The following is a 27,997-nucleotide window of genomic DNA, read 5'->3' on the forward strand; positions in this document are numbered from 1 at the left end:
CATAGATGCCATAACTGGATTTCTACCAGCAATTGCTTTCTTCAATAACCATGAGGCGTTCCGATTGTCTTCGTTGTAGACTTGATTTAAAAAGTTGTTGGTCAATGATTTAACAACAAATCTATAGAACTAAGACACCATATCTTCTGAGATGCGTGTGACATAATTACAAATCAGCATTAATACGTTTGTGTGTATTTCGAAGTTTAAGATCTTTCCAGAACCCGAGACTGAATTGTGTGAACTTCTAGTATTTAGTTTCAAAAGATATAGTACTTACCGTTAAATATACTGTAACAACAGAAAAGCTTTACAAAATGTTTGTTTATACCCTTGTACTGAGGTTGGAGAAAAAAAGTTCGAACACTGTAATAAAGGATCTATGACAGTGTGAGGGCGATCAAAGGAACGGAAATCGCCTAGCACGTTGACTCATTATTGCTTTTAATTGCAAATTACAAAACCAAGTTTCCACTATTCACTCATACATAATTTAAAAATATTTTACCAAACAAAAAACAACATGGAATGTGCAACGGAATCGGGCTCATAAAACATGATGAGAAACTAAATAACACAATTACAATAAATATAATACTTTATTGTTACACATAATCATAAATGAGCAGAATATCTAAAGCTTTCATTAATAATGTATGCATTACCATATGATAATTATGAAATAACAAGATAAAACAAGGATCAACAAACATTATAATTTACACTAAATTTTAGTAACTAATATATTAATACACATATTAAATGCAGGTGGTGTAGATTGTTTATCACTTATTAGACAATTCGGATCTATAAGCCATCAGCGATCATTTATAAAAGAAAATGACCGCTGTTTAAAATATATTACAGTCAATGAAAAACCCATTTATATTAAGCAAAATAGAAAATGACACATATAAAATGTATAAACAAATTCTGGAAATATTATGTGAACATTTATGCACCAAAAGTTTGGTTGCAATCAACGTTAAATTGATGCAGGGAAATGTTTCTCTTCTGCCCATTTAAGCTTGACATGATGTTTTAAAAGGGAAGTATCATATGAACTGTTAACAGAGATAAAACAATTATTCATAACCAATTATACTTAAAGGGATCTTTTCACGGTTTGGTAAATTGACAAAATTGAAAAAAGTTGCTTCAGATTCGCAAATTTTCATTTTAGTTATGATATTTGTGAGGAAACAGTATTACTGAACATTTACCATAGTCCAATATAGCCATTATATGTATCTTTTGACGATTTGAAAACCTAAAAATTATAAAGCGTTGCAACGCGAAACGATTGAATATTTTGGAGAGTTCTGTTGTTGTCGTTTAAATTTACGAAACTACAAATATTGCTTATATAAAGTATAACATACTTAATCTGTGGATACCTGGCGAAATAGCCGAGAGGGCTAATGCGTTTTTACTTCAGACTTACTCCAGGACTCCGGGGGTCACTGGTTCGAGCCCTCGTACCAGCTACTTTTTTTCCCTTTTTTAAATTTTATTCTTGATTTTTTACTGGAGCTTTTAAGATCCAATGTTTACATTTATTAATATAAAGCATTTAATGACAAACTTCAAAATATGCCAAAATCTGTGAAAAGGCCCCTTTAACACAAATTACTAGTACATAGTACTATAGCACACTATTTTAAATGAACCTTGCTTTGGGAAAGGGGGGCTTAATGCATTTGGGTAAAAACGTCCATCCCAGATAAGCTTGTGCATTTTTTGTTTTAACCTTTTGCATGCTGGGAAATTTGTTGTCTGCTAAAATGTTGTCTGCTGAATTTCTAAAATAAGCATTTTCTTCGTTTTTTTTTCAAAGAATACTATCAGAATAGCAAACAGTTTGGATCCTGATGAGACGCCACGTTCTGTGGCGTCTCATCTGGATCCAAACTGTTTGCAAAGGCCTTTAAAATTCGGTTCCAGCGCTGAAAGGGTTAAAGGAAGTCTCTTCTAAACAAAAATCCAGTCTTGGTGGAAAGTGTTGTCCCTGATATGCCTGTGCGGACTGCGCAGGCTAATTATGACAACGCTTTACCCACATACGTTTAGCACCGTTTCCTAAAGTGTGGCTTAAATATTTGCAGTTGATACAATTATTGCTAGAAAACTGGCCTATAATTACCAGTTTTAAAGACATCGTAATACTTTTAGGGACCAATGCAGTTTCCACATGTCTAGTAATCAATTATTTTATACAAAGTTTAATACAGTAATAAACATTTCATCTTGATGAACGATTGCATACAACTAACACTGCACTAGCCCATATGTTTCTTAAACACTACAAAAATGATCACTGCATTATGATTTAGCTTTTCGTTTCTTCAGCAGTATTTCGTTTTCTCCCTTCATTTGCTGCAAGTCGGCCGTGATCTTGTCCAGATTTTCATGAGTCTTCTTGCCATCTTCTGTCATTATCTGAAAGTGCAAAGACAAGAGATACATTTGTAACCAATTCACGTCTGTAATTGCAAATACACTAAAACCCTCAAACTGGTATTATTTGATCAAGTTGTTTGATAAAATATGTCAAATTATTTGATCAAGTTGTTTGATAAAATATGTCAAAAATAAAAGATATTAAATATTTTATTTATTTATTTATTTTTTTTTTCAAGTTGGAAGAGCAAATGACAATTGTTTGACTTAAGCAATAAAGGGAAACATAGTGGTCTACCATCAGACTGACTGAATAACAAAAGCAAATCCAAATGTCCCACAATCTTGGATAGGGAGTATTATTAAGTTGTGAAACATGAATACAGAATGACAATAGATCCTTGTGTGTATGTTTAATGACTCCTCTTAGAAGTTAAATACCCTCACCACCCCCAATAACTTGGGTTTGTCATAATTCTTCAAAATTCTTCAGCTTAAATATTAGTTGATCAATAAAGGCACTAAACAGAGGAAATCAGCTGAATGGAAGAAAAAATCAAAACCCTTTTAAATCTAATGAGGACAAGACAATTATGTAAATAAAACTGAATAGATATTGGATGAGCGCAAACAAGCGGACAGCTACGGTACCTGGTCCTCCAACTCCCTGATTTCCCGCATGATGCCCCCAGTCTCTTCAACAGTGCGTATCAGAAGCTCACAGTTCTGCAAAAGGACCAATGTCAAATACTGGGCTTAATGCATGTGAATCAGGGACGACACTTTCCGCTTTTATGATATTTTTTGTTTTGAGAAAATCTCTTCTTGGCAATACTCTAGTTTAGTCAGAATGTGTCGTCCCATATTAGCCTTGTTCACAGGGCATGGCTCAATTGTATTACTACCTAACTCATAATATAAATGTAGTTTGCCATTTTTGCTTTTTTATGGAAAAAGTTTAAAATTAACCGAGATTCAAAAATCAAGATGCTTTGCAAACTATTGACAGGTCAACTGGTGTCTGCCACTGAATCAGGTACATGTATTGCCGTAAAAAACGCTCAGCAGTATAAAGTATATTCCATTACAAATAACTATAGATGATCTGACTCAATGACAGATATATTAATGGTAGTATATACAGTAGATAGATAGATTGCATAGATTTTAGCTCTAAAGAAATAGTTTCTCCTATTTGATTGCTTATAAAACCAGACTACAATTGACGTGCAATGTAGAAAACATAATGACCTAATGATGACATGTATATATTTGCATAAATCTACAGTACATTTATGTTACTTTTGTATTCTGGTGGGTGAATTGCAATAGTTTATTGTGTTAATTTCACTTGTCCTGCATGATCTTGAAATACAAAGTCACACAATCACACTATTGCATTAAATTTCACCAAAATACCACAGTAACGTAATATTCCCTACCTATAATACAATTCATTAGGTTATATAACAGTTATATCAGGGGGAATTGTGGAACATTAAAAACTTCAAGACACCCCTTGGCCTATGGCCTCGGGTTATCAGTTCAAAGTTTATCTCCTCCACATTGGTACAATAAATGAAATGTAACCATGTAATGTTTGACCGATTTGAAATTAAAAAAATAAGGTGAATTATGTTTACATGTAAAAAAACAGGCAAAGAATTCCTAATAACTCACGGATCCTTACTCACCTCATGTAATGCTGCCAAATATCTGTAGGCTTTCTTCACTGCTTCATCTTTTTTCGCATCCTAAACCATTTAAGACAAAAGCAAATTTATTGCAGTCCATAAGTATTAAGCTTCAACTTGCCCAGGGCCCATGGTTAGCAAAAAATCTGGCCTAATGGATATGGTCTTGTCTAGCAAGGCCATCTCGAGTTTGATCCTTAATTTCAAATATTAAAGAACACTTTGAAATTCCGTACTGGTTCTAACCAAAGATTTGAAAATTGTTTAGTGACCGTAGAACTTTTAACAATTACACAATGTAGCTTTTGTAAGAAGGTTGTTACTGAGTCTTAATTAAAGACATTTAAATGTTTGCATTTATTTCTTAGTAGAAAGGCACTTTTTATATTTGCCCATAATTACCGGTATACAAGATGGCCATGATGGCCCTAAAGCACTCATCTACATTCAAAGGTACACCGATGTAAAAGACTTGGTGAACTATGCAGAAAGTGTTGGTAAAATTATACTTAAGACCTCAACAGTGTTAACAAGGTTTTCTTAAGATTTGACCAAGTGATTGTGACCTAGTTTTTGGACACACATGACCAAAATCATATAAGATATTTTCAAGATAAACAGTCCGACCAAATTTAATCTAGATTGAGTCATAAATGTTGCTTCTAAAGTGGAAATACAGTTTCTATTATTATAAGATTTGACCAGGTGACCTGGTTTTTGAACCCTCATGACCTAGATTCCCACATGACCATTAGCAATTGGAAGCTGAAGGGAGCTAAAAATCAAGAAATACAAAATATAATACCCGGAATATTAGTTCATCGGTGACTGTAAATTGTCTGTCTAGCTTGCCTGAGAGTTGGTTGATCTCTTTCTGCACAGTCCTTGTGTCAATAAGCACCTGAACAAATATACAGGGTATATAAATAATAAAATCAGTGACATAACGCTCTGGTAAATGCTGGTTAATCAAGGGTTTAGAGGGTAAAACTTTCAATTCTAGATCTATAATTTCACTCTCAAAATGGACTTTTCAAACATCGATTTTCAGTTGTGAACTTTGCTCCCAAAACTTAAAAATACCATAATATGCAGATACTAGGATACTTAATGACTTTATAACTGAGACGCTGATTAAACCAATCAATGTGAAGCTATATGCCATATGCAAGTGCATGACTCAACTGCTCCTAATCTTTAGGATAGGCCCTTATAAATACAAATTTAAAAACAAGGGCTGTTTGTAAAACATGCATGCCCCCCATATGGGCTCTAAGTTGTAGTGACAGCCATTTTGTAAATATGTTTTTTGTCACTGTGACCTTGACCTTTGACCTAGTGACCTGAAAATCAATAGGGGTCATCTGCGAGTCATGATCAATGTACCTATGAAGTTTCATGATCCTAGCCATAAGCTTTCCTGAGTATCATCAGGAAACCATTTTACTATTTCGGGTCACTGTGACCTTGACCTTTGACCTAGTGACCTGAAAATCAATAGGGGTCATCTGCCAGTCATGATCAATGTACCTATCAAGTTTCATGATCCTAGGCATAAGCGTTCTTGAGTTATCACCCGGAAACCATTTTACTATTTCGGGTCACCGTGACCTTGACCTTTGACCTAGTGACCTGAAAATCAATAGGGGTCATCTGCTAGTCATGATCAATCTACCTATCAAGTTTCATGATCCTAGGCATAAGGGTTCTTGAATTATCATCTGGAAACCATTTTACTGTTTCGGGTCACCGTGACCTTGACCTTTGACCTAGTGACCTGAAAATCAATAGGGGTCATCTGCTAGTCATGATCAATCTACCTATAAAGTTTCATGATCCTAGGCATAAGCGTTCTTGAATTATCATCCGGAAACCATTTTACTATTTCGGGTCACAGTGACCTTGACCTTTGACCTAGTGACCTCAAAATCAATAGGGGTCATCTGTGAGTCATGATCAATGTACCTATGAAGTTTCATGATCCTAGGCCTAAGCATTCTTGAGTTATCATCTGACAACCACCTGGTGGACGGACCGACCGACAGACCGACATGAGCAAAGCAATATACCCCCTCTTCTTCGAAGGGGGGCATAATAACGGTATTCATAATGTACACAATCATTCCATGTTGAAAGGTTTGTAAAAGTATACATGTACTGTAAACAATTTATGTTTTTTATGTTTTTTTTCGATATGAAACTTACAACGAAAATATGCATTAATAGCGTATTTATTCTAACAAAGCAAAACGTAGTAATAATTAAAAGGAGAAAAAAGAAAACATTTTACGTAATCATTAATAATAACAGTCTATGATAACGAATTTTTATGATATAAGTAAGCTTACATCATTAAAATTAAAATACCTTGTCTATTTCCATTTTTTGTTTCTTAATATTGGCAACTATTTCCATAATGCGTTTTGTATATGCAGAGCGGTTGACTTCCTTGGTCATACGTTCAAACTCAGAACGCTGCAAATACAAGAAAAATACGGTCTTTAAAGATCAAGTGGTTACTAAGTTTTTCTAACAATAAAGATTTGACCTATCTTCATCTTGTTTTGGATACACATGACCCACAATCAAACTCGGCTTAGGTATGGCCTTGATAAGAATTCTAAGTTTCACCAACAGTGAGTCATTAATTTTGCCTCTAAAGTGGTTACATTTTTTTCCCAAAACTTGACTTGGGCAACCAGTTTTTGAATGCATATGATCCAGATTCAAACTCAGCCAAGACATTGTAAAGATTAACATTCTAACCTAGTTTCATTAAGGTCGAGTCACAAAGGTGGCCTTTACAGTGATAATAAGTTGTTTCTAAGATTTGACCTGTTGACCTTGTTTTAGACCCACATGACCCAGATTTAATATCAGCCTAGATATTTTCCAGTTAAAGATTCTAACCTAGTTCCATCAAGATTGAGACTTAAATGTGGCTTCCAGAGCAGCAATATTGTTTTTATGAGATTAGTCCTGATGAACGAGTTTTTGAAAGCACATGAATCAGATTCAAACTACCCTTAGATATTATTAAGATAAACATTCTGACCAAGTCAAAACAATATTGAGTAAATGTGGCCACTACAGTGAAAACAAGGTTTAAATCAAACATGAAATGGTGATCAAGTTTTCGGACACACCTGATCCAGATTCAAACAAGGCACGGATATTGTCAAGGAGAACATCATGGCACACTTTCATCAAAAATAAATCATGAATGTGGCCTCTAGGGTGATAGAAAGCTTTTTTCTGAGACTTGACCTTATCTTTTGGATGTACGTGGCACAAATTTGACTAAACAGGATATAGGGTGACAAAAATAAGAACTTTGTGCTCAGGTGAGCATAAAACAGGAATAGAAACATTAATGCGTTTTAAAAAACTCTACTCTAGTAGAAGTAGCGATTCTCTATACCAGTTGTTTGCTGAGTTCTTCCTTCCCTCTTGCCTCATCTTGCACTTGTTTCAGTTTCTTACGGAACTCTTTGATTTCTTCCAACTTCCTCTGGGCTTCAGACTGAACAGTAACACAAAATGAAACATAAGAAATAAAACAAATGAAAAACATTGTTTATTATGTACATTTCACTCTTTTTTTTATTCAATTCAGGTAACTAAAAAATGAAGCAGGTTTTACTTTGCAACATCACAAAATCTACATGGACAGACCGACAAAATTACTATAAATGAACTGCGTATAAATAATTGAACTTGATATATTTTAATAAAACAAACATTTTCACATAAAAAAAACCTGTTTGGATACGACAAGCAAATGGCTAAAGCACAAAATTAGTGTAGTAAATGGCAATACTAGTAACTCCTTAATTCCTGTGGTGATTTGGTGATTATAGAACTTCCTAGATAAATCGTCCATACAATTTTGTAATCAATTTTGTATGTGGTCTACAAATGGATTAACCTGTCCACATATAAACTCCCTTACATTAGCTTAACAATAATATCTTTAAAAAAAAAAAGTTTTATTAGGAAGAAGGTATGGGGAAAAACAATAATCAAAAGTGATCGGATACCTCAGTTCTCGATGCTGTGTCCTTCAGGGATCGGTACTGGTCTATCAGCGGGGTGCGGTGTTTCTCCCACTGGCTGGCCAATGTGAGCAGCCGCTGGGCACTCGAATCCACCACCGCCTGGCAAGTGGTACATTATATCTAGTTTGAACTAACATTTTGAAGTAACATAAACATAGCGCAATAAATAGAGAATGTAATCTCCTTATAATTTCTAAATTATATTTGCATCTTTTGAAGTAATGTGACATTGGTGCAATTAATTGTCTGAAAAAAACACACACTGTTAGTACTAGTACTCTAAGAGATAAGTATTTTATTCCAGTGCATTTATAATATTCACATGATAGATCTACTGATTCTTTTTTTCTTTTTGTAAAATTATATACAGGGCTGGCTACAAATAACCTGATTCTATGTGACAATATCATATGAGTATCTGAATATTAGTATAACATTTTGTAATACACTTAGTGACAAGATATTGATTGAATATTTTTAAATGCATTACTAATTGTTTTTTAACATTAAAATCAACATTAGCATGAGACGAATAAAAATATAAATGACAAAATAGACTATTTCAATCTAACATAAACTTACCTTTTAAAGTAAAATAACCAGAATTAACTTACAGTAAGATAGTTTCTAACAAAACAGCCACATACCTGCAATTTGGCTATGTTATTCTCCGCATCAGGCAGCAAATCGAGTGTTCGCTTTTTCACTTTGTACCCCTCCTCCTTCTCCAAATTTGCTCGCGTCTGATTGGCAATCTCTTCCTCCATTTGCTGGGAACCAGCCGTGAACTTACGAACTTCAAGCTCGAGCTTTTCAAGGTCCGATGTCAGTGAGTTCAGTTCATCCTTGAGTTTGGTCAGTTCTTCCTCCCGTTCTTTTTGGATATCCTATCGATTCAGAGAAACAACGTGGAGGTTGATTTTAAAGAAAATCATTTTATTTTGCTATCCTATCAATTAAGAGAAACAATGTGGTAGTTGTGTTCAAAGAAAATCGGGCAAAAAGTTTAGCTTTAAAGAACAAGTTTCATAAAAGATAATTTTATTTAGTTTAATGGTACAAATATTAAATTTTGAATACAAATTACTTTAAGAGTTATAGTTTAACTTTCAGAGTCCATGTTTTATTTTGATTCAATTACGTTAGAGCTTTATGGTACAGCTAACCCAATCTTAAAAAGGGACTGCACGATTTTTATAGGTGTTAAATTGTAATATATTGATAAAAATATGTTACAATAACATAAGAAAGTCAAGAAAAATTATACATTGAAGACGAATTTCATAAAATGCAGCAAAGACAAATTGGCGCCCCAAGCCGATTGTGATGAAGATATTTCGTACATATTTTCCTACAATAACCAAAGCATTCGTCTTTTTATTAGAATCGGAGTTAGTGTTCGTGTGTCGTAGTAATAGATATCGTTGCAGGAAATTAAAATGATCTGTAAAACTAAATTTAGATTCACATCGTACATGCATGATATTCATGCTGGCGAATTCGCATGTACAGACATTTTCGATTTCAGAATTAAATATCTGGCTTATTTCGCATTTTTCGACACATGTTCTTCTTAACTTTTATTTAATTTATATTGAAATACATGTATAATCAGTTTTTTTTACACATTTTATATAAATTTATAAATATCTGACAAAATTGTGCAGTCCCACTTAAAGTACAATCCACTTTCTTGTTGATGAAAATATCCCTGCATGAAATGAAAACTTTTGATGAAGATATGAGTTCACCACTTTTCACAAAATATAAGTATAGAATTTAAAAGTAAAACGTAAGCTTAAATATGTTTAAAATACATCCTTAATGTGGAGTAAAACCTGTATCAACTCAACCACAATATTTCCATCAGCCAATGTAGAATGTATTTCCGATACCAATACTGTATTGATCCAACTATTTGCCCTCTCTTACCTCTTCTGTTTTTCCAACAGGTACCTGACTCTGTACCTCAGACAGAGCCTTCTCATCATCCTGAAAAGAAAACAGACATTTCAGATTTCTTTTTTTTGTCTCAAATTGCAGATAATTACTAAAGAGAAACATACCAGAAACAGAGGTAAAACTTGATGACCAATTGATGAACACGAGTTTCGAATACAAACTCAACCAGTGAATAGTAACACAAGTTCAGCCATAACAAGTTCAATGCCTACTCTGCTTTTATTCAAATCTGCCTTGGCTTCAAATGATCACATTTAGTTAAAATTTGATTTTGTTACATTCAACTATAAAGAAGCCATGGAAACTTTGAAAAAAACTGTGAACTTTTATTTATGTAATGTTCTATCTTACATATTGCATGAAATATCTTTATTTATTCTTTAAAAGCATTTAACTGAGATTGCTCTTAAAGAAAATATATATGATGTTCCCTACGTTATGGAGTTCCCTACCTGCATAATGTTGACTTATTTTTTTAAGTTGAATGTTTTACATTAAATTAAATAAGGGTTTGAATTAGAATGACCGTAACACGGTGCTTATAACTTAAGGGGGGGGGGGGCGGCATAGCGAGGAGAATATTAATACGTTTAGGAGTTGTAACACACCTTGGCAAACAACAGTTTCTCAGTGTGCGTAAAACGTGACCCTTTAGTTTTTGCTGCTCCCGCTCCACGTCCCCCGATGGTGGCAAGAAGCTGCTGCAGGTCGTTAGTTGTATCCCCCAAAGCCTCACTACGTTGCCGATCTTGGCGTAGCTGGTCTGTAATACGCTTTCGTATTCTCTGCGCCTTCTTGGATCTGTAGTCCTGTAACATGAGGCGTAAACATTCCAAGACAAGGATTACAACTTTTTGGAATATTAGAATCCAACTGAATCAAAACTTTTCTTTAACTCATATTTTAATGTACACAATTAGTTCACATCCTGGTGAGTTTGAATTTCCTGCATTGATTGAGAGTACATTGTTAAGTGAAGTTTATTGTTTTTTATCAAAGTTAATTTTGGCACTGCGTACTCAGATGTTAATATTTTAACACATACAGACAAATTTTGAGAATGAAGACAGTAATATTTTATGTCTCCTTTATAAAGATATTAGTATGAATCTACAGACTACAAGCTCGAATATTCCATTATAAAGAGAAAGAAATGGTAATTGCAAAACATCCAATTTGCTGTGCCAATTTTTCCACATAATTTTTTATATATTTTACAGCATAAAACCTGCAATGCAAGCAGGACAACAACAAAGACAATCATAAAATCTGACCAGCTGTAATAGTGTAATTTTTTAATTAAAGTTAATATTCTTTGTAAATACATCTCCTGACACGCCATAATACTTCTATTATATTCTTTGTGAATAAAACCTCAGACCAGCAACTGTTCACTTTATGAATATTTGAAAAGTAGAGCCCCAGACATGATGTTATACTATAACTTAAAATCAAACTTAAGAGTATCATTAAATCCAGCCCCTTACCTGTTGAGAGAGTCTGGAGGCCAGGCCGGCGCTGTTCCACTCCGCCTCCCACTCTTGCTGCGCTGTCACGTTGGCCATGTTGGCCTCCATCAGGGACGGCGCCGTGTCACCATGGTGAAGGCACTGACTCGTAACGAATGGAAGACTCGACTGATGGTACACTTTGATTGCTGAAGTAGTTCAGGAAATCCATGAATCAATTATAGAACTTTTCAAAACATAAAACTGAATGGTTACATTATAAAAAAACGATTTTTTTTGTGTAATTACATGTGTGTGCTTTTGTGAGACCATTAAGTTTACAGTCATACAAACAAACATAAAGATTCAAGAATTTTCGTTTTAACAAATGTAAGTGAAAGAAAATGGCTTCAGAATATAATGTTCTGGAGAAAAGAGATAGGTTGTCTAGGTTTTGTTGAGTTTCTTAAAGGATTATGAGCAGTAACTGACTGAACTTGACAGAAAAGTTGGATGGTGTTGATTGTGTTTGTGTCCAGTAATGATTTCCTCTTTGCACCACATGTTATTTGTAAAGTTTTTATATTTGGGGAAAATATATAAAAGTGGAGCAAAAAACAACAATGTAAGACAAATAACTATTATCCCATGTCACACAAACAAATGGAGGCTGTTTGACAGTATTAATGTATGTCATCCATATGTAGCTGACTATGGGAAAAATATGTTGTTGTTAACATAAGGTTAAACTATAATCATAATAAGGTAGAACAAACGTTACCATAGAATTTGTACATTTCTACCTTTTGGTGTTGGCTTAGTGAGGTCTGTAGATCCCTCTGGAACAATGACATGGGAGGCGTGGAAGTGATACATGCAACAGGTACCCTGTAATAACACTCGATCTTAATGCATAAACCCTAGAAATAAGGTCACATTTTCATGTAATTATCCACATCTGGATGGGTTTAAGCCAGTTTACAAGGTTCTATGTCTAAAAAGTGTTCCCATTGGCTTTGAGAGAAAGTATTTACTGGTTAAGGACCAAAACATTTAACATTACAATCATACAATGTAAATAATCACAGTATATGTGGTATATGTGTATATGCTTAGAAATATATGCATACTGGTGCAGATAAATATTTGCATTTACAATAAGCTTAGGATTCATAAATAGAGCTGTCCCAAGACAGCGCACTTAACTATTCTTCCGCTTTGATAGTGCACAGTTTGTGGGATTCACCTCATATAATGACTGTAAGTACATGTTTTTTAATTCAGCACAATATCTCAAAGCAAAGACAACTAGATCAATTTAGAGAAAACATTTCTCTATTTTTAGCTTCAATGACCTTGACCCAACTGGCCCCTGATGCAATCCCAGTCTAGGTTTTTATGTACGCTAACTTAATACAAAATTACAGTGGAATTTCAAACTAAAGTCATTTAAAGGAATCTGTTTTATTATTTTTAGAGACAGTGACCTTGGCCCAAATAGAACCAAATGCCATCCAACAGTACATAAGTATGTAATCTACCAACACACACAAAAAAGATTTTTTTCCATCTCGACAGAAGTTATTAGAAGGAAACTCTTAAGCAACCTTGACCTCACAAGCCCACATACAGGGTCTCTGTGAAGGCTTGCTTTGTCAAAGGTTTCATCATTTTTCAGGTCCCCAGCTATTTTTTAATTCAGGCAATATCCTAGATTCAAAGATATAGAGTATTTGCATGCAAATGCGAATCTGAATTTTTTAAGTACAAACGTTGAAATTACTGTAAGTTGTCACGTATAGCGAGCACGTATTCTGCTAAAATTAAAGCAATATTGATATGGAGCTGTTGCACATTTACTTTTTCTTGAGTATTTAGTGCGTGCCGCTGCTGCCAAAATTTTGGCACTACTCTGAAATGAAAATACGCAAGCTCAAAACTGGTGAAAAACTGAATTTTTTGTTCTACTTTGAGGGTTTAGTGTAAAACTATTGCATCTGCTCAATAATTTCTACATGAAAAAGAGTAGTTTCTCACTCAACTCTGTTCATACCTCTCTCTGCCAGGTTTGAGGTTGCCCTCTCATAGTGATGCCTCGGTTCTTGATGTATGGAGACACCCACGGTGATGCTAGCTGCCTTGAGAGAACACTCGCTATATTCCGCTGCAGCAAAACACTGGATCCTACCAGCGCAAATAAAGAATAGAGTTGAACGCACTGTTCAATCTTTCGTGAACACTTATACCGGTATATATCATTTAAATTAAATATTCCAAAATAAAGGCAAATTCTCTTACTTAATAATTTATCAATATTTAAGGCAAAATAAACAAGAGATGTGTTTGTCAGAAACACAATGACCCCTATTGCGCCGCTTTGAAGCCAAATATTTGACCTTTGACCTTGAAGGATGACCTTGACCTTTCACCACTAAAAATGTGGAGCTCCCTGAGATACACATGAGTGCCAAATATCAAGTTGCTATCTTCAATATTGCAAAAGTTATGACCAAGGTTAAAGTTTTTGGACACACATTATGAATGACTGACTGACGACACAGTGACAGACAGACATGCCAAAAACAATATACCCCCGATCATTCGATCCGGGGGTATAACAAGTTTAAAATGCAGACTCCCATACCTAGTACTTCATCTGTTGTTTCTACGGTTTCTTTTGGAAGCTTGTCCACAAGGAACATGAATATCTTACGAATGTCCGCCTCACTAGAGTACAGAAAGGTCTGGTACCCAATGTCTCCTCTGTATCCGAGAGCCTGCAAATAAGAGCATGACAAAAAGAAACTGTTAACCCATTACTGCTTAGAAATGCAATTAGTCGCATTTGTAGAACCTTAGAAAATCAAATTTAATAATAGGTCTTCCTTATTAGATTCAAGTTTTAAAGGCTTCATTTCAAACACTAAGATACTGATGAGATGAGAAGCAAACAGCAGAAATCGTGAACAGCCTGTGAGTTACTCGCAGGCTGTTCTGGTTTATGTTGGTTGCAAAAGCAATTTTCACTTTGTTTCTGATCAGGAAAGGGTTAAATAATGTATGCATGTGGTTAAGCTAATCATAAAAGGAAGAAAATACACTTCCCCTTTTTTGCTGGGTTACTTTTAAAACCTTTCACTTTTAGTTTTAAATAGAATCAGCTTAGTCAAGCATTTTTAGAACAGCAATCTTGGCAATCTTTAACCAAGAAAAAAGCTAAAGGAGATATCACACCCTGTCGACAGTAAAAAATGGGCTAAGTAAAATGTTTTCATGAAAACAAGTTGTCTTATGTGAATAAATAGATGCAATCCTGCTTTAGGTTCTATTTGCATATATTCAATCATTCAACATTTTTGCCTGTCAGGGTGTATTTCATTTTGTTATGTATAATGTAATGTCTATCAGAAAATGCATGGATTGGATTTTTAAGAAGAAGCATGCTAAAAACAATCAATTTAATATGAAAACAAAACTAAGATTGAATATCAGATCATACAATTTCTATGCACACTGGAAAGTGGCAATCATTACCCTACGTACATACGCACGTGTAATGGTATGAATTTTTAATAACTTACATGTCAGTGTTTTTTTATGGCAATTTCGGGGCTGATATTCGGCCCCATTCCCCTAAAAAAATAGTATATATTTTTCCCCTATTTTGTAGAAAAAATCCCCACCAGAAGTATAAAAAAAAAAAAAGAAAAAATTTTTTTTTTTTTTTTTTTTTTTTTTTAGAAAGATGATACATATATCTCAGATTTCTTTCATAAACAACTAACAAAGTATATAAATATAATATAAATATGATTTTGAATTATCATAAAGAGTTAAATTAGTTTTTCCCAAATCAGTGGTCACTTTTCAAATGAATTTCATTTTTTTCCCAAAATGGCCAGGAAAAGGCCTGATGTACTTATATTGTGTCGATATTTGTTGATAAAAACATTCCAATTTGCTCCATTTTATTGATAAAAAATGCTAAAATTTGCCATTTTATCGATTAAAAAATTCCAATTAGACTCAAATTGGCTAGGAAAACTGAGACTGTGCATGACGGCTGAACTGTCTGAAACTAATGTTGAAACAATCATTGATATATATTTAAGAAAAAGGACAGAGACATTCAGCTGTGAATATTGCATTCATGCATACATATGTATTCATATAATAAATATCATAACATATAAAACAGTGAATTTGTTTTTTTCCCCTTTTCCAAAAAAACGACGCGTTTTTCCCCTTTAGACGGGCCCTGCCACCATTCCCCTATGGGTGAAAAAAAACACTGCATGTATTCTAATTCATTAATTTTACATTCTACATTTCACACTGAACAAAGAATATAAATCAGTGTAAATTGACTTTTAAATTTAAGTATAAATAATAGCAACAAGTTAAAACCAAAATTTCACACCTGTAGATTTGAAGCAAGTGCTGTACCAACTCTGAACTTGGCGGCCATGCCCTGTGGAAGACTGGATGGAAGGTCGACATCTTTCACTATGGTCCGTAGGCACTTTACTGTGCAGGCAACAATCACTTCAGTGGAAAACTGTTTAAGACTTTGAACTTCCTCATCAATATCACTGTTAAATAGAATGTTAAATATAATATTAAATAATTCATTGGCAGAAAATACTTTTGGAAAACAAGAAATTGTGTGAATAAAAAATAATAATTTCTTTACCCCTAGTTGGAAATCCACAGTTAGTAATACCACTGCTCTTATAAAAGTTCAATTACCTTTGTGTAAACATTAATTCATTATTCTACCAATGCAAATAATTGAAGTTATTTCTAATGCTTTACATACATTTTAAACAACCTTTTTTTCCAAAGCTATATAAGCCTTTGGACATTTCCATACACTGTCAGGACACCCAGCTTTTCTGAACTATAGTAACTGATTTCTAAGAACCCTTAGAACAATTTTACTGATGCAGGGCCCTTCACGTCATTTTAACAGATTAAATTTAAATTTATAAGACTACTTTCAATTAAGGTTTAAAAATCGTTTACGAAAATCAACATATATAACTATTTAAATTGCCAATTTTAGGCTTCAATAAAATTGACACTCCTATGAACAAGAGCTGTTCCAAAAACATTGTGCTTTGATAGTGTTATGTACATTTTCAGTCAGTGACCTGATACAACTATCAAGATTTTTTTATGGTGAATATCTGTTATAGTTACATAGCTAGATATTAAATCTGAACATTTATATTACAACAAGAACATGCCCAAGCAAATAAAACAATATTTTAATTTAGATAACTATAAAATCCCAACAAAGCTCTGCATATCAGCTACACTCACAAATTTCAATGCAAACCCTCCATTAAAAACTCATGTCTATAGAAGAAAACTATTTTCTTATTGCTAAAGTGCTGGTGGAATTTGGCAAGTAACATGGCACTATGATCCCGAAGTCATGTGTAAAGCTTAAATTGAATATCTTTACAAGTTACAGACATTTACTTGTTGCACTCAAACCTAATCCTGAAGTTCATCTTTCAACCCAACCTTGACCAGAATATCATTTCACAAAAGAAGGCATACTCCTACTGAAAAGATACCGGTAGTCACAGTTCAAGGTCCTGGTCAGTGAATGTTCACGAAGACCCTGAACACATTTGTGAAGCTTCATTTCAATATCTGTAGTAGATATACAAATGTAAAAATATCAAGGAGTCAAATGCAAAGGTAAAATCGAATTTTCTACGCATGAAAAGGAGAATAATTCTGTCAAAACCTTCTGTACCAAGTTATGGAGCTTGGTCAGTGGCAACAACCCAAAACACTTGTGTGAAGTTTCAATAGAATACCTCAACTAGAAACAGTGATGTCGAGAAGTTGCATGTATACCTTAACCAGAATATTTTGCAGACAAATGGGTGAGTGGCGGGAAATATAATATTCTGATGAACAGAAAGGCTAAAAGCATTGTGTTTTATAGAGAGCAAATCAGTACTGAGCAACACCTGTTTTTGTTACGCCCCAATGCCCTTTACAAGACCAATTTAGCCTTGTGTTCTTTTATCAATCGCTAATATTTTCATTGTATTGAAACATGAAAATAGATGTCTTTAATTGGATCCAAATATTGTCACTCAAACAAAGCTGTTTGAGGTGCAACAATCTTGTAGGCACCTAGTCCCAGGGACTCTACCAAGCCGGTTAAAACTACATATTTTAATGAAAAGAGGTGCCAGAAAGACTAATATGGTTGATATTTGTGACAAAAACGGAAAACTGCACTTAATTGGTGTATTTATTGATGCAAATATTAAAAAAGTAGTATAAAACTAGTTGCGAAATCATAGTAGTTTATAACCTAGCCCTAGGCTTATTTTATTCAACTTTAAGTGATACACCCACTGTCAAAAATACGTTTTTTGCGATGACTACGAGTTGATTTAAACAACGCATTAAAGTCATAATTTGAAAAAGTTGTAAAAACCATGTTCAGAGTACTTTTTACATTAAAACTATAACGCACCATCCAATTGACCGCAATGAATGCAGAATAATGTTGTCAACCTCCTCCATTTCGGTATCATGTGACTATTAGTGATATTGCACCCTATCATAATGGCCACAGTGTATAACGGGCCGTGCTACGAAACGGGCCATTTTTTGTTTAATTTGCAATTACTAGGGTGACAGGCTTAATGTACAACAAGCCATTGATAAGAACATTTCCCGTTTGGCTTCGTGGTATTGTATAGCGTAAAAACATGAACATGTTTGTTGGTTGCTTTGAATATAGCATTTTCTGGGCTTAATGTAAGTTTTGACACAATTTGCAATTACTAGGGTGACAGGCCTAATGTACAAAAAGCCATTGATAAGAAAATTTCCCATTTGTTTTTATTTGTTGCTTTGAATATAGCATTTTCTGGGCTAAATTGGTTTAAATACCTATATTTTAATGAAATACTGTCATCGCAGTCGGAGGGACCAATTATTCAAAGTTTTAATTAGGTGTTTAAGAAAACAATTAATATGTTTTGCTTTGACTATTCCAATGTACGCTTGTACATACCGACCTACGGACGGTACAACACAAGCACGCATGAACGGACGCGCGCACGGACGCTAATATTCTTGTTAAGACTATGACATTGTCCAGTATTTAAAAAAAACTCTTTAAAATAGCAAAAAACGATTGTCCATAAACTCTTTGTATAATAAACTACCTTCACAACGGAACAACGAAAATACAAACCTTCACGTATCAAAAGTGAGAGCATCGCTTTGGAACGGCCGATGCAAAGTATTACGGTCTAAATCTTTGAGGGCTAGCCGAAACTCACACTTAGAGCAGAATTTGCACAAGAAATATTTACTTTATTATTTACTTTGAGTCCAACCATGACACATGACACATAAAAACACGTTGCTACATAACATACATTAGTGTAGGGCTTGGAGCGTCCGTGCACTTTAAACACATCTATTGTTCGTGATTTATAGTGTGCTATTATAGTCTACAAAACATACATTTATTTTTGCATTCACAGATACAGAAGTCGAAATGGAACGTGAACGAAAATATTGGGACGCTTAATTGTAAAATAAAATAAATTATTTAAGAGCTGGTCAGGTACTTCCTACCGGGGACGATGTTTAATCGGGAGACATATCTGCTTCAAAGATTCGACTGCCGGTACTGGTGCAGTGATTTCAACACAACAGGGTACCATATGTGTACGCACATTAGGTCAATACTAAATTCTTCAACATCTTGTAATAAAATAGGAGTTGATTTTTATAAGTAACAACATTTTCTAAATACCCATAATCTTCCACCCGGTTGTTTAAATTTTAATCAACGTGTATGTTAAACTGATTTTTTGCCAAGTAGTGAAAATACGAGTACATGGGTATTGATTTCAAATTAAATCGACCTGTAAACGGTGTTGTGTGCTGCCAAGAATGATGTAATAGTATTAATAGTATTATAATAAAATTTAGGCCGTATTTCATTACAATACTAAATATTGCATCATTCTAGTCTGGATACGGAGGGACATACTTGCTGGAATTGTGTACCACTTATACTAATCATAATTAACAAATAATAAAGGTAAATGAATTAAAAGTAGTATATGATGTTTACGCTAGCGCATGTGTTTTGATAATATGTTTATTTCTTTTCTTATATTACTTGCACATATAAAACAACGGTAATGGAAATGAATTGCATGTATCATCGTTAAGTTTACTGCAAAAATACGTTGTTTACACACAAAATTGTGTAAAATATACGATACATAAACTTTATTGTCTGCCTTATAATGGCAGGTAAATCTTCAATTCAGCCTTCTTTACTAGACTCCAACCCAATACTCTGTATTACTGCTATCCCATGGGTGACAGTGAAGCGACGGTTACGCCCGGGGTATATTGTAGTTTACTTAAACCCACCCGGCGTACCTTAGCCGACAACGACCAACTGAAACATAGTAAACATAAGGGTTCATTGTGTCACACCGGTCTTTACTGACAATAACGTAGTGACGTCACCATCTATGTATAGAATGCATAAGGGTTAGCATCATGCAGACTAGTAACGAATGTACTTCCTTACGTAGTTACATTTCAATCTATTTATAGTTTGCTGCCATCGCATTGAATGCAGAATGATAGGGTCAAATTGTGTATTACGTCATGAACATTGCTATGTGCTTACTTTGCGGCTCAATTTCGATTGAGTTGTGGATGTTATGAAGCCCTATTAGTCTAGGTTAAGATTTTTCCATAAGTTTTTTTTGTTGCCGCTGTTGTATTACAAAAGTAATCAACACTTTTTATTCTTAATAGTGACTTAAACGTTAATATTTTCAGTGTATATGTAATTGATCTATACTCATCTGAGTACCGAGAATCTCTACATTGGTGTAAGTGAACTTATGGAAACCTATCAATCTGCGCCGAGTCAACACATTGAGGTTATTTATGCTCTCTTGTTGCATCAAATAACAAGTAAACCTCGCTTCATATGCGTTCAGACAACGTCAGCATCTTTCTTACCGGTATACGGTTAGATTTGGTTTTTATAAATGATGTACTTCTATTTATCTTATACTGTCTTAATTTATTTGCAGAATAAAATGATATTTGCCTGTGTCCGCACAATCTCCTCGGATTCTTATACGGGTTTAAAAAACGTTGAAGAGTTATGGGGCCCATACACATTTATGTCCGGAAATAGGTCACATATCGCACATTCGGATAAATTCGAAATTTTTTAGTGATGGACATGTATTTATCTGCGCCTAATTAACAGTCTTATGTGCTTGTTCGATCTTAATTGCATTCCATACGTAAATGAACCTTTTCACTCTGCGTCCAGTCAACACATAGAAGGTGCTTACATGGTCTATATTGACTTATTCGTAAGCGTGCGTACACTTTTCGAAGGTTCTTATACTGCTTTAATTGCGAAGGAGAACTAATGAATATTAATTACCTATTAATATGTGTCAAAACAACCATCGAATGTAGCTTTATGGTTAGATTGAGGTCTTATAGGTTCAGCTTTTTACATTGATTTCGTCGTATATGTTCTTGTCATTAACCATAGAGACCAAGCAACCAGGAGCCAATCCTATCAAAGTGTGGGTGTCAAAAGAATTGGCTTAAAACAAGCAACATCACCAGACCCCGTAGAAAGTAAGGTGGCGATGGCATTTTGTTTTTAATTGAAACATGGATATCGAATTGCGTGGATTTATGAGCTATGGTTTTCTTATAAAACTTCTCTTAGAGAACGGATTACTTTTGTTCTTGAGCATATAAAATGAATATACGTTTTCTGACGATAACGATGTTTATATATTTCATGCCTATAAGCCACCGAAAGCGAGAAAGTCTTTTAAACCCGAGTCTGATGATTTTATTTTTTAAACGTCTACAATCAAAGATTATACAATTTTATAATTTAGCCTACGAATTCATTACAAGTGACGTAAACAGTCGTTCTTACAATGAATACGATCTTGTTTTGCATGTTATTTACCTTTATGAAAACCAGCCACATGTATATACTATTTAAAAGATATCACGTTGCATAAGTAAGGATCAATGATTATTGTAGTAAATATCTACTACAAATTTGTCAGGTAATCTTTATGAAAAGGGAGATTAGGAAATGATAAATTGTGAGAATGTAATTTGTGTAGAAATATAGATTAAGCTTTATATCCAGGCATCAATTATTAAACTGTTATATGAATAAAAATGTTTATATTTTTGCTTGTTAAAAATAATCGTGTATCTACAATTGTTTAAGCAAATAATTCTGGGCCAAGTGTGATGCATTGAACTCCTAAAAACCGGTTTACTTCCCCATACTTTGCATTGACCATTCATATATGCGGTGATCCCATTATCCCATTCCATTCATTATTTATTAGTGTCTCGTCTGGAACATTTTTTAGTCTCACTGTTTGGTAATGTTGTTCTCTGCCGCGTGATGTAATGACGCTTATCTCCTGCTGATACCGCTGAAGTTAAACTGTGTCCTTATTTGAAATACGCTTAATATGTTTCAGCTGTATATAGTAATTTAGTATTTACGAGAAATACAACACGCACAAGAATATAATCGACGCAATCAATTTTATCAACACTTAATTTACAACTAAAATCGTTCAAAGGGTTCATATGAATACTGTAATGGAGCAGATTAATAGGATAGCATTACTTCGCTACAAAATACAACTCTATCCTCACTCAGTACGGTTTAATGTTGGAAGGTATATATGGACTAACTGCTGCCATTACAAACTAAAAGGACCAAATGTAATTGTCTGGGCACAGATTGGTACGGGTACATTAGATCTTCATCGCAAGTACCTTATTTCACGTTCACTTGACGCAAACAGATAGCGATCAATTCTTTCTTATTTTCTTAAATACAGTGAAGACCAGATAAGCAGATGTTTATGTTAACCGAGCGCGATGGGGAGATTGTCGGGACATACTAGTACATCTGCTAGTATGCAGATGAATAATTCTTCATTAGTTTTCTGTCGCAATTTAACCCAAAAGAACATTAGAAATGCTCTATCAGAGACGTAGATAACATGTTAACATCTCGGATAGCTGCCCATAAACCATCCTCGAAATCAACGACGAATTAAGTCATCAACAACTACTTCACCGCCAACCATACGACCGACAGCCTGAATGACACGGACGTAATCCTGTGGACATGCAGACAAACGCCAGGAGTAGCTGCGTTGCATGGTCAGCACGTCGTACAATCGCATGGATGGATAGAAGACTTGTGAAGGGCGCTTTCACAACCTGTAAACAAATACATGGATAAATACTACGATCAGAAGTGTTAAAGATGTGTTGCTTATAATTTCGAAATTATCAATCAACAACCAGTTTTAATGTGATAAACTAATGTTGTATTCAGCAAATTACCACATCACGCTCTTTTGGTTGACTATACAGGTTGTGTATTCCTTTATCTGCCGATACCGGTATTTAATATTGTTTAATATTTAATATTATATTATATTACAGTTTACATGTTGTACCTTTAAAGTACTGTATAAATACCATCGTCTCGACCTCTTCAGGAAATTTATTTGCTCGTCAGTGGCGAAGATGAGATGGCGCCTACCACCGACCTTGACTTCTTTTCGGTAGAACCCCTCGGGTAGATTGTCTGTCTTCAGCCCAAACTCCATGTCCGCAGATCTTTTGGCATAGTCTTCTCCCGGTTCCGGTTGACGACACGGGTCATGTAGTCTGGTCATATATACCCACTGTTCTTAATATCGTAATATCGCGATGTATAAATTAGTGACACAATTTAACTATTGGCTATCTTGCTTGATGCTCGGCACAAAGTGGTGGCCTCGAGGTGGTATGATAATAAAGATAAATTAGCAGGGTACGTTTGTTGCATAACAGGTGTAGTTATAATGTTATTTTTTTATTACAATGTGACCTTAAATGAGGCTGTTTTCATACACTGAATGGTTGAAATTATTTCAATTTGCCAAAAGACTTACTGTTCAAGATCATCTTTTGGCTCCTCGAACTGAGCTTCTGCACGGAAATAGGGCACCTCGGTCACGTGCACAGAAGTGTCCATAGGAACAGCAGACACAGGCACCTCGGTCACGAGCACATACGTGTCGCTCATTTGGGTCATTGCCGACCTGAAATGGATTCAAGTCACCTGGGGATGACTAGAAGCCGATTCTTGTCACTCTAGGGTGACTTCAAGCCGATTCATGTCACCCTGGGGTGACTTCAAGCCGACCGGGTGACTAGAATCGGCTTGAAGTCACCCCAGGGTGAAATGAATCGGCTTCTAGTCACCCCATTGTGACTTCAAGCCATTTCAGGTCGACAATGACCCAATTAGCATAAGTGTCCATATCAGACTCGGGCTCGGACTCTTGACCACACTCGGGCTCGGACTCTTGGCCAGACTCGGGCTCGGACTCTTGGTCGGACTCGGGCTTGGACTCTTGGTAGGACTCAGACTCGGTCTCTTGGCCAGGCTCGGGCACGGACTCATGATCGGACTCGGGCACGGACTCATTATCGGACTCGGGATCCGTGATACTGTCGTCAGGGAAAGACACTTCCATGACCTCAATCAGTGGCCGTTCTCGACATGGCACACAAACAAACGGGAGTTCGATTACGCCGTTCACCATTCTGTTGTACTGAGCAAGTGTTACAGCTAAAAAGTAAACAAATTGTCCTTGATTTTGTTTAAAGATTCAAACGTGTCTTTTTTAATATTTTATGCATGTCTTTAATGCGCCTTATTTATATAAGACTACATGCTATACTGCCAGTATGATGCGAAAATGGATCTTGTTTTATTTATATCCACCTTCACTCTGTATTACCACCGTCTTTAATTAGGCTATCTCTATTTAAAGAACAGATAACTGTAAACTTAATAAAAATGTGCAACGGTTATGTTGATCCATTCTCGTTGTTTATTATAAATGTAAACAACAATTAAGCAATAATCAGTTATTTTGGCAGTAAATCCATTTTTTTCAGTACAGTAGCCAGTTGCCTGTGTATTGAACTGATAAGATAGGGATCACCACAGCAGGTTGCTGATACACAGTGTAGACTTCCCCTGTTTTATTATTGTATTTGTTATTTACCTGATTGGAATAAATAAAGAGTATTCATTCGGGTCTGCTGGCGTTATGTTTAAGGTCATTTAAAGTGAAAAGCTGGGTTTCTGACATAATTTTAATAGTTTTGCTTGTATACACAATTTCATGAAACAATGAACATATTGGCGCGATGGAACATGATTTATAAATCAAGCTGACAGAATAGTATCAGTTTTTAATGATGTGGAAATAAATTCGCAAACCTCTGGCCCTATGTACTAGTATGCTGTCGGAACGCATGTATATTGATCTGGCTTTATTAGTTTTCTGTTGATATTAAACGCACATAAGAACCTGATAATAGTGATTACGCAGATGAGAAGAGGTTCATTGAAACTTCACAACTATTCCGGTGAGTACACCTGCCAATAATACCCAATACCTGATGATGTAGTCCTCATAAAATTATAGTCTGCGCTTAACTATTAGTAGTTAAGTCTGCACCTATTGCTAACGAAACACATGGTCCTACGGAAACAACACACTTTGACAATAAACGCGCGAATGATAACTCTTATAAAGGGGTGACCCTTATAAAGTATTAGATAGACTTAGAGATTTCTTTAACGTAAGTATGTTGTTGATTTTCATATTAAATTGGACTAATTTCTATTTGTTTAGTTAAAGATCAATATTAAAATTAATATTTATTTACTATACCCGTTGATATTGTAAACCAATGTCCAACATAAGTTATTGATGAATTGTTAAGCGTTTTCTTGTTCAAGCAACTTTGAAAATAATTCTCAGAAGATTACATGTGATTTGTTGTGACGAGATGGAATACAAGAAAGAGCCAAAAAGTAGTTGAGAGAAACTATGTTGTCATAAATTGTGACACTCCTTTTATTCAATTTGAGCAAGTTTTATTTCACAAGTTCAGGTTTGTTTAATATCACAATGAAAATATGCCTTATGTTTATTATGTGATACCCCATCACATCAGACTGTCATCCTAACTACAACAAAACAGTCAGTTTTTGGAAACGGCTGATACACTAAGATAGAGTGGCATTGTTGTTTTTTTCTTACCAAGAAATTCAAATGCAGTTAAGTATTGCGCCTGGGTCCTGCCAGTAGTTTTCTCAGCCTTTACGCTGCGTTACGGTTACCACGAGCTCATGACCTCTTGTGGATTTGCCTTGAACCCACAATGGGGTAGTGGTCCTTTTTAAATTTTATTTTCAGTTACCAGTACAATAAATGTCTCTCACTAAGCCTGAGCTTTTAACTAGGCATCATTAAGGCTTGGTATTAAAAGAAATAGTTTTAACTTGTGTTCGTACAATATTTTGTCACTGTGTTTATTCTGGGCAATTCATGTAAAATCAATCATTTCAAGTGACCTTTGCATAAAGCCCAAGTCTCGCTATTGCCAGTAGAGTCCCGGTCAATTCCGGTTTGCTACTGCTGGTCGACCAGCGATAACCGGGATGATTCGTAAATTGTTTTAAACGCGGTCACACTTACCCGGTGCCGCCCCGGTTGAAGCCGTTCAAAAACCCGGCAGAGTCCCAATCAACCCCAGACTAGCTACTGTTTATCCCAGTGAAGCCCCGGCAGAGCCCCGGTTTTCGCCGGTAATGCCCAGGTTGAGCCCTGGTGAAAGCCGGTACAGCCCCGGTATATCATAACTCCACCAGTACTCAAAAGGGCTATACCAGCATCAGACGCCGGCAGAGCTACGGCAACGCCCCGGTTTAACCTGGGTCGTACCAGTAACACCCAGGCTTCACTGGGGCAACACTGGCGACAACCGGGGCGTTGGCTTAGCTCTGCTGGGGTCTGTATGGGCCCCGGTGGAGCTACGGTGCCATCCCGGTTGTTCCCGGTGCAGTAGTGGTTGTTGCCGGTGCTGCACGGGTCGTTGCCGGTACTTCCTGTGACTCCGGGTTCATCCTGGAGGTATTAAACCAGGGCCAAAACACCATCTTTGGGGAAAGGGCTACAGCCTTTTTTTCGGGGAAAAAAATACACAATTTTCTGGCTTATGGGGAATGAAAAATACTCCGGTAGATTGGAAATTAAGAGAAAAATGCATGGTTTTAAAGAAATTTCTGTAGGAGAAAGGGCCTTTTTGGTTAAGGGAAAGAAAAAGAGGCCCTTTGCGAAGAAGGGTTTTTTGGCCCTGTAAACATTTTAATACTTTCCCAATGGAGCCCAGGTTGTTCCCGGTCATCCCCAGTTATTCTCTGTGGAGCCCAGGTAGAGATCACGAACCGGGGCTCCACCGACATCAAAGTAAGACTGGGCCTTAAGACAGTTAAGAAAGTTCATACTTTATACATTGCACTCCAAATATTATGTTTAGATTATGAATGAAACCAATACTAGTGCCATTTGATGTACAATTACATTTTTAAGCATGGTCTAAAAGTTAGTAAGCGCCTGTTTTGTAAGCAAATGTTTTTAAATATATGATTCTTCAAAAAGGTGGATTGTACTAATATTTTATTATTAGTGTCATATTTGTTTCATTAAGTAGACCTACGTTGCAAATTGCATGTCATTCATTAAAATCTGTTTCAGGGTGCAAGATCAACAGGGTTCTCTGGGGTTATTGGAATATGTTTGCAAAAATCTTAAGTGCATAAAAGACAGTTATTCTACACAGTTTTTCTTGCAGTTTGTGTCCATATCTTAAGATTTAAGAATACATTATTTAATACATCTGAAATCTGTGCCAAAATTTCATGTTGCATGCAGCATAAACATGTAGATAAATGTTCTACACGCTGAATGTTTTAACAAGAACACGGGCTTATTAAATAAAGTAATTCTGATGTTTTTTTATTACCATAAGCCACATAAGAGACTGTCTCATGCACTAGTTGAAATTCTTCAGAAAAAATAGTTTTAAAAAGTTATTTGAAAAAAAAAAGCACCACTTACAGACTGGTGTGAATACATCGATTAATATCCATTTGTACACCCCATAAAGTCATGTGATCCTGCACCCTGGTTTAAGTTTTCTGGTCTGTAAACTTTGCAAAAATTGCTCAACAGTTTTTTCCTTCAATGAGATGGTGTTCATTGTTTAGATTACTTAGCTCTCTGTTTCATAAAATTGTCAATTTAAATGTCAGTGCTTTGCAGAAAGTTAAGTAGATAAATTGTATATAAAACATAGTTTCTCATGAGTTAGGATGGAGTTATTGGACTGAAACTTTGTGTGAGGTTTTGGCTGAAACTTTGTGTGAGGTATTGGGCTGAAACTTTGTGTGAGTTATTGGGCTGAAACTTTGTGT

General features: G+C 35.3%; 3 protein-coding genes across 5 annotated transcripts in view; 1 reads left to right on the plus strand and 2 right to left on the minus strand.

Annotated features, from left to right (window-relative positions):
- Positions 1 to 585: 585 nt before the first annotated feature.
- On the minus strand, positions 586 to 18,185 carry LOC127879091 (coiled-coil domain-containing protein 22 homolog). The gene is made up of 16 exons (XM_052425699.1): positions 18,071 to 18,185; positions 15,983 to 16,154; positions 14,207 to 14,339; positions 13,616 to 13,746; positions 12,366 to 12,450; positions 11,602 to 11,771; positions 10,723 to 10,923; positions 10,085 to 10,144; positions 8,800 to 9,039; positions 8,135 to 8,251; positions 7,516 to 7,617; positions 6,462 to 6,569; positions 4,900 to 4,995; positions 4,095 to 4,154; positions 3,052 to 3,126; positions 586 to 2,439 (listed from the first exon to the last, which is right to left on the minus strand). Exons 1-16 carry the CDS (start codon positions 18,118 to 18,120, stop codon positions 2,323 to 2,325), a joined length of 1,917 nt encoding a protein of 638 aa, XP_052281659.1. The 5' UTR covers positions 18,121 to 18,185; the 3' UTR covers positions 586 to 2,322.
- A 1,250-nt stretch (positions 18,186 to 19,435) lies between these two features.
- Positions 19,436 to 27,810, minus strand: LOC127879408 (uncharacterized). Of its 2 annotated transcripts, none has more exons than XM_052426191.1 (4): positions 27,642 to 27,810; positions 23,610 to 23,759; positions 23,130 to 23,343; positions 19,436 to 22,887 (listed from the first exon to the last, which is right to left on the minus strand). In XM_052426191.1, the coding sequence occupies exons 1-4, from the start codon at positions 27,692 to 27,694 to the stop codon at positions 22,738 to 22,740; spliced, it is 567 nt and encodes a 188-aa protein (XP_052282151.1). In that variant the 5' UTR covers positions 27,695 to 27,810; the 3' UTR covers positions 19,436 to 22,737. The 2 variants fall into 2 exon arrangements, with proteins under 2 accessions (XP_052282151.1, XP_052282152.1); XM_052426192.1 differs by lacking the exon at positions 27,642 to 27,810 and adding an exon at positions 25,782 to 26,027.
- Positions 25,193 to 27,997, plus strand: part of LOC127879406 (large neutral amino acids transporter small subunit 1-like) — a 32,360-nt gene continuing 29,555 nt past the window's right edge. The window contains exon 1 of one of the 2 annotated variants that reach the window (XM_052426190.1): positions 25,193 to 25,317. The gene's annotated coding sequence lies outside the window, so the exon portion shown is untranslated. Of the gene's footprint in view, positions 25,318 to 26,819; positions 27,996 to 27,997 lie in introns of those variants that run through there. The other variant, XM_052426189.1, reaches the window with a different exon arrangement.

The sequence above is a fragment of the Dreissena polymorpha genome, chromosome 4 (genome assembly GCF_020536995.1).
Source record: "Dreissena polymorpha isolate Duluth1 chromosome 4, UMN_Dpol_1.0, whole genome shotgun sequence".
Taxonomy (NCBI): domain Eukaryota; kingdom Metazoa; phylum Mollusca; class Bivalvia; order Myida; family Dreissenidae; genus Dreissena; species Dreissena polymorpha.

Excerpts from the sequence above, each read along its gene's own strand:
- LOC127879091 (XM_052425699.1), bottom strand. The coding sequence starts at position 18,120 with ATGGAGGAGGTTGACAACATTATTCTGCATTCATTGCGGTCAATTGGA. Across the intron at positions 16,155-18,070 it reads TCATTGCGGTCAATTGGATG|TGATATTGATGAGGAAGTTC; the intron begins GTGCGTTATAGT and ends TCTATTTAACAG. Across the intron at positions 11,772-12,365 it reads CACTAAGCCAACACCAAAAG|CAATCAAAGTGTACCATCAG; the intron begins GTAGAAATGTAC and ends GAACTACTTCAG.
- LOC127879408 (XM_052426191.1), bottom strand. The coding sequence starts at position 27,694 with ATGACTTTATGGGGTGTACAAATGGATATTAATCGATGTATTCACACC. Across the intron at positions 23,344-23,609 it reads CCAAAAGATGATCTTGAACA|ACTACATGACCCGTGTCGTC; the intron begins GTAAGTCTTTTG and ends ATATATGACCAG. Across the intron at positions 22,888-23,129 it reads ATTTATACAGTACTTTAAAG|GTTGTGAAAGCGCCCTTCAC; the intron begins GTACAACATGTA and ends ATTTGTTTACAG.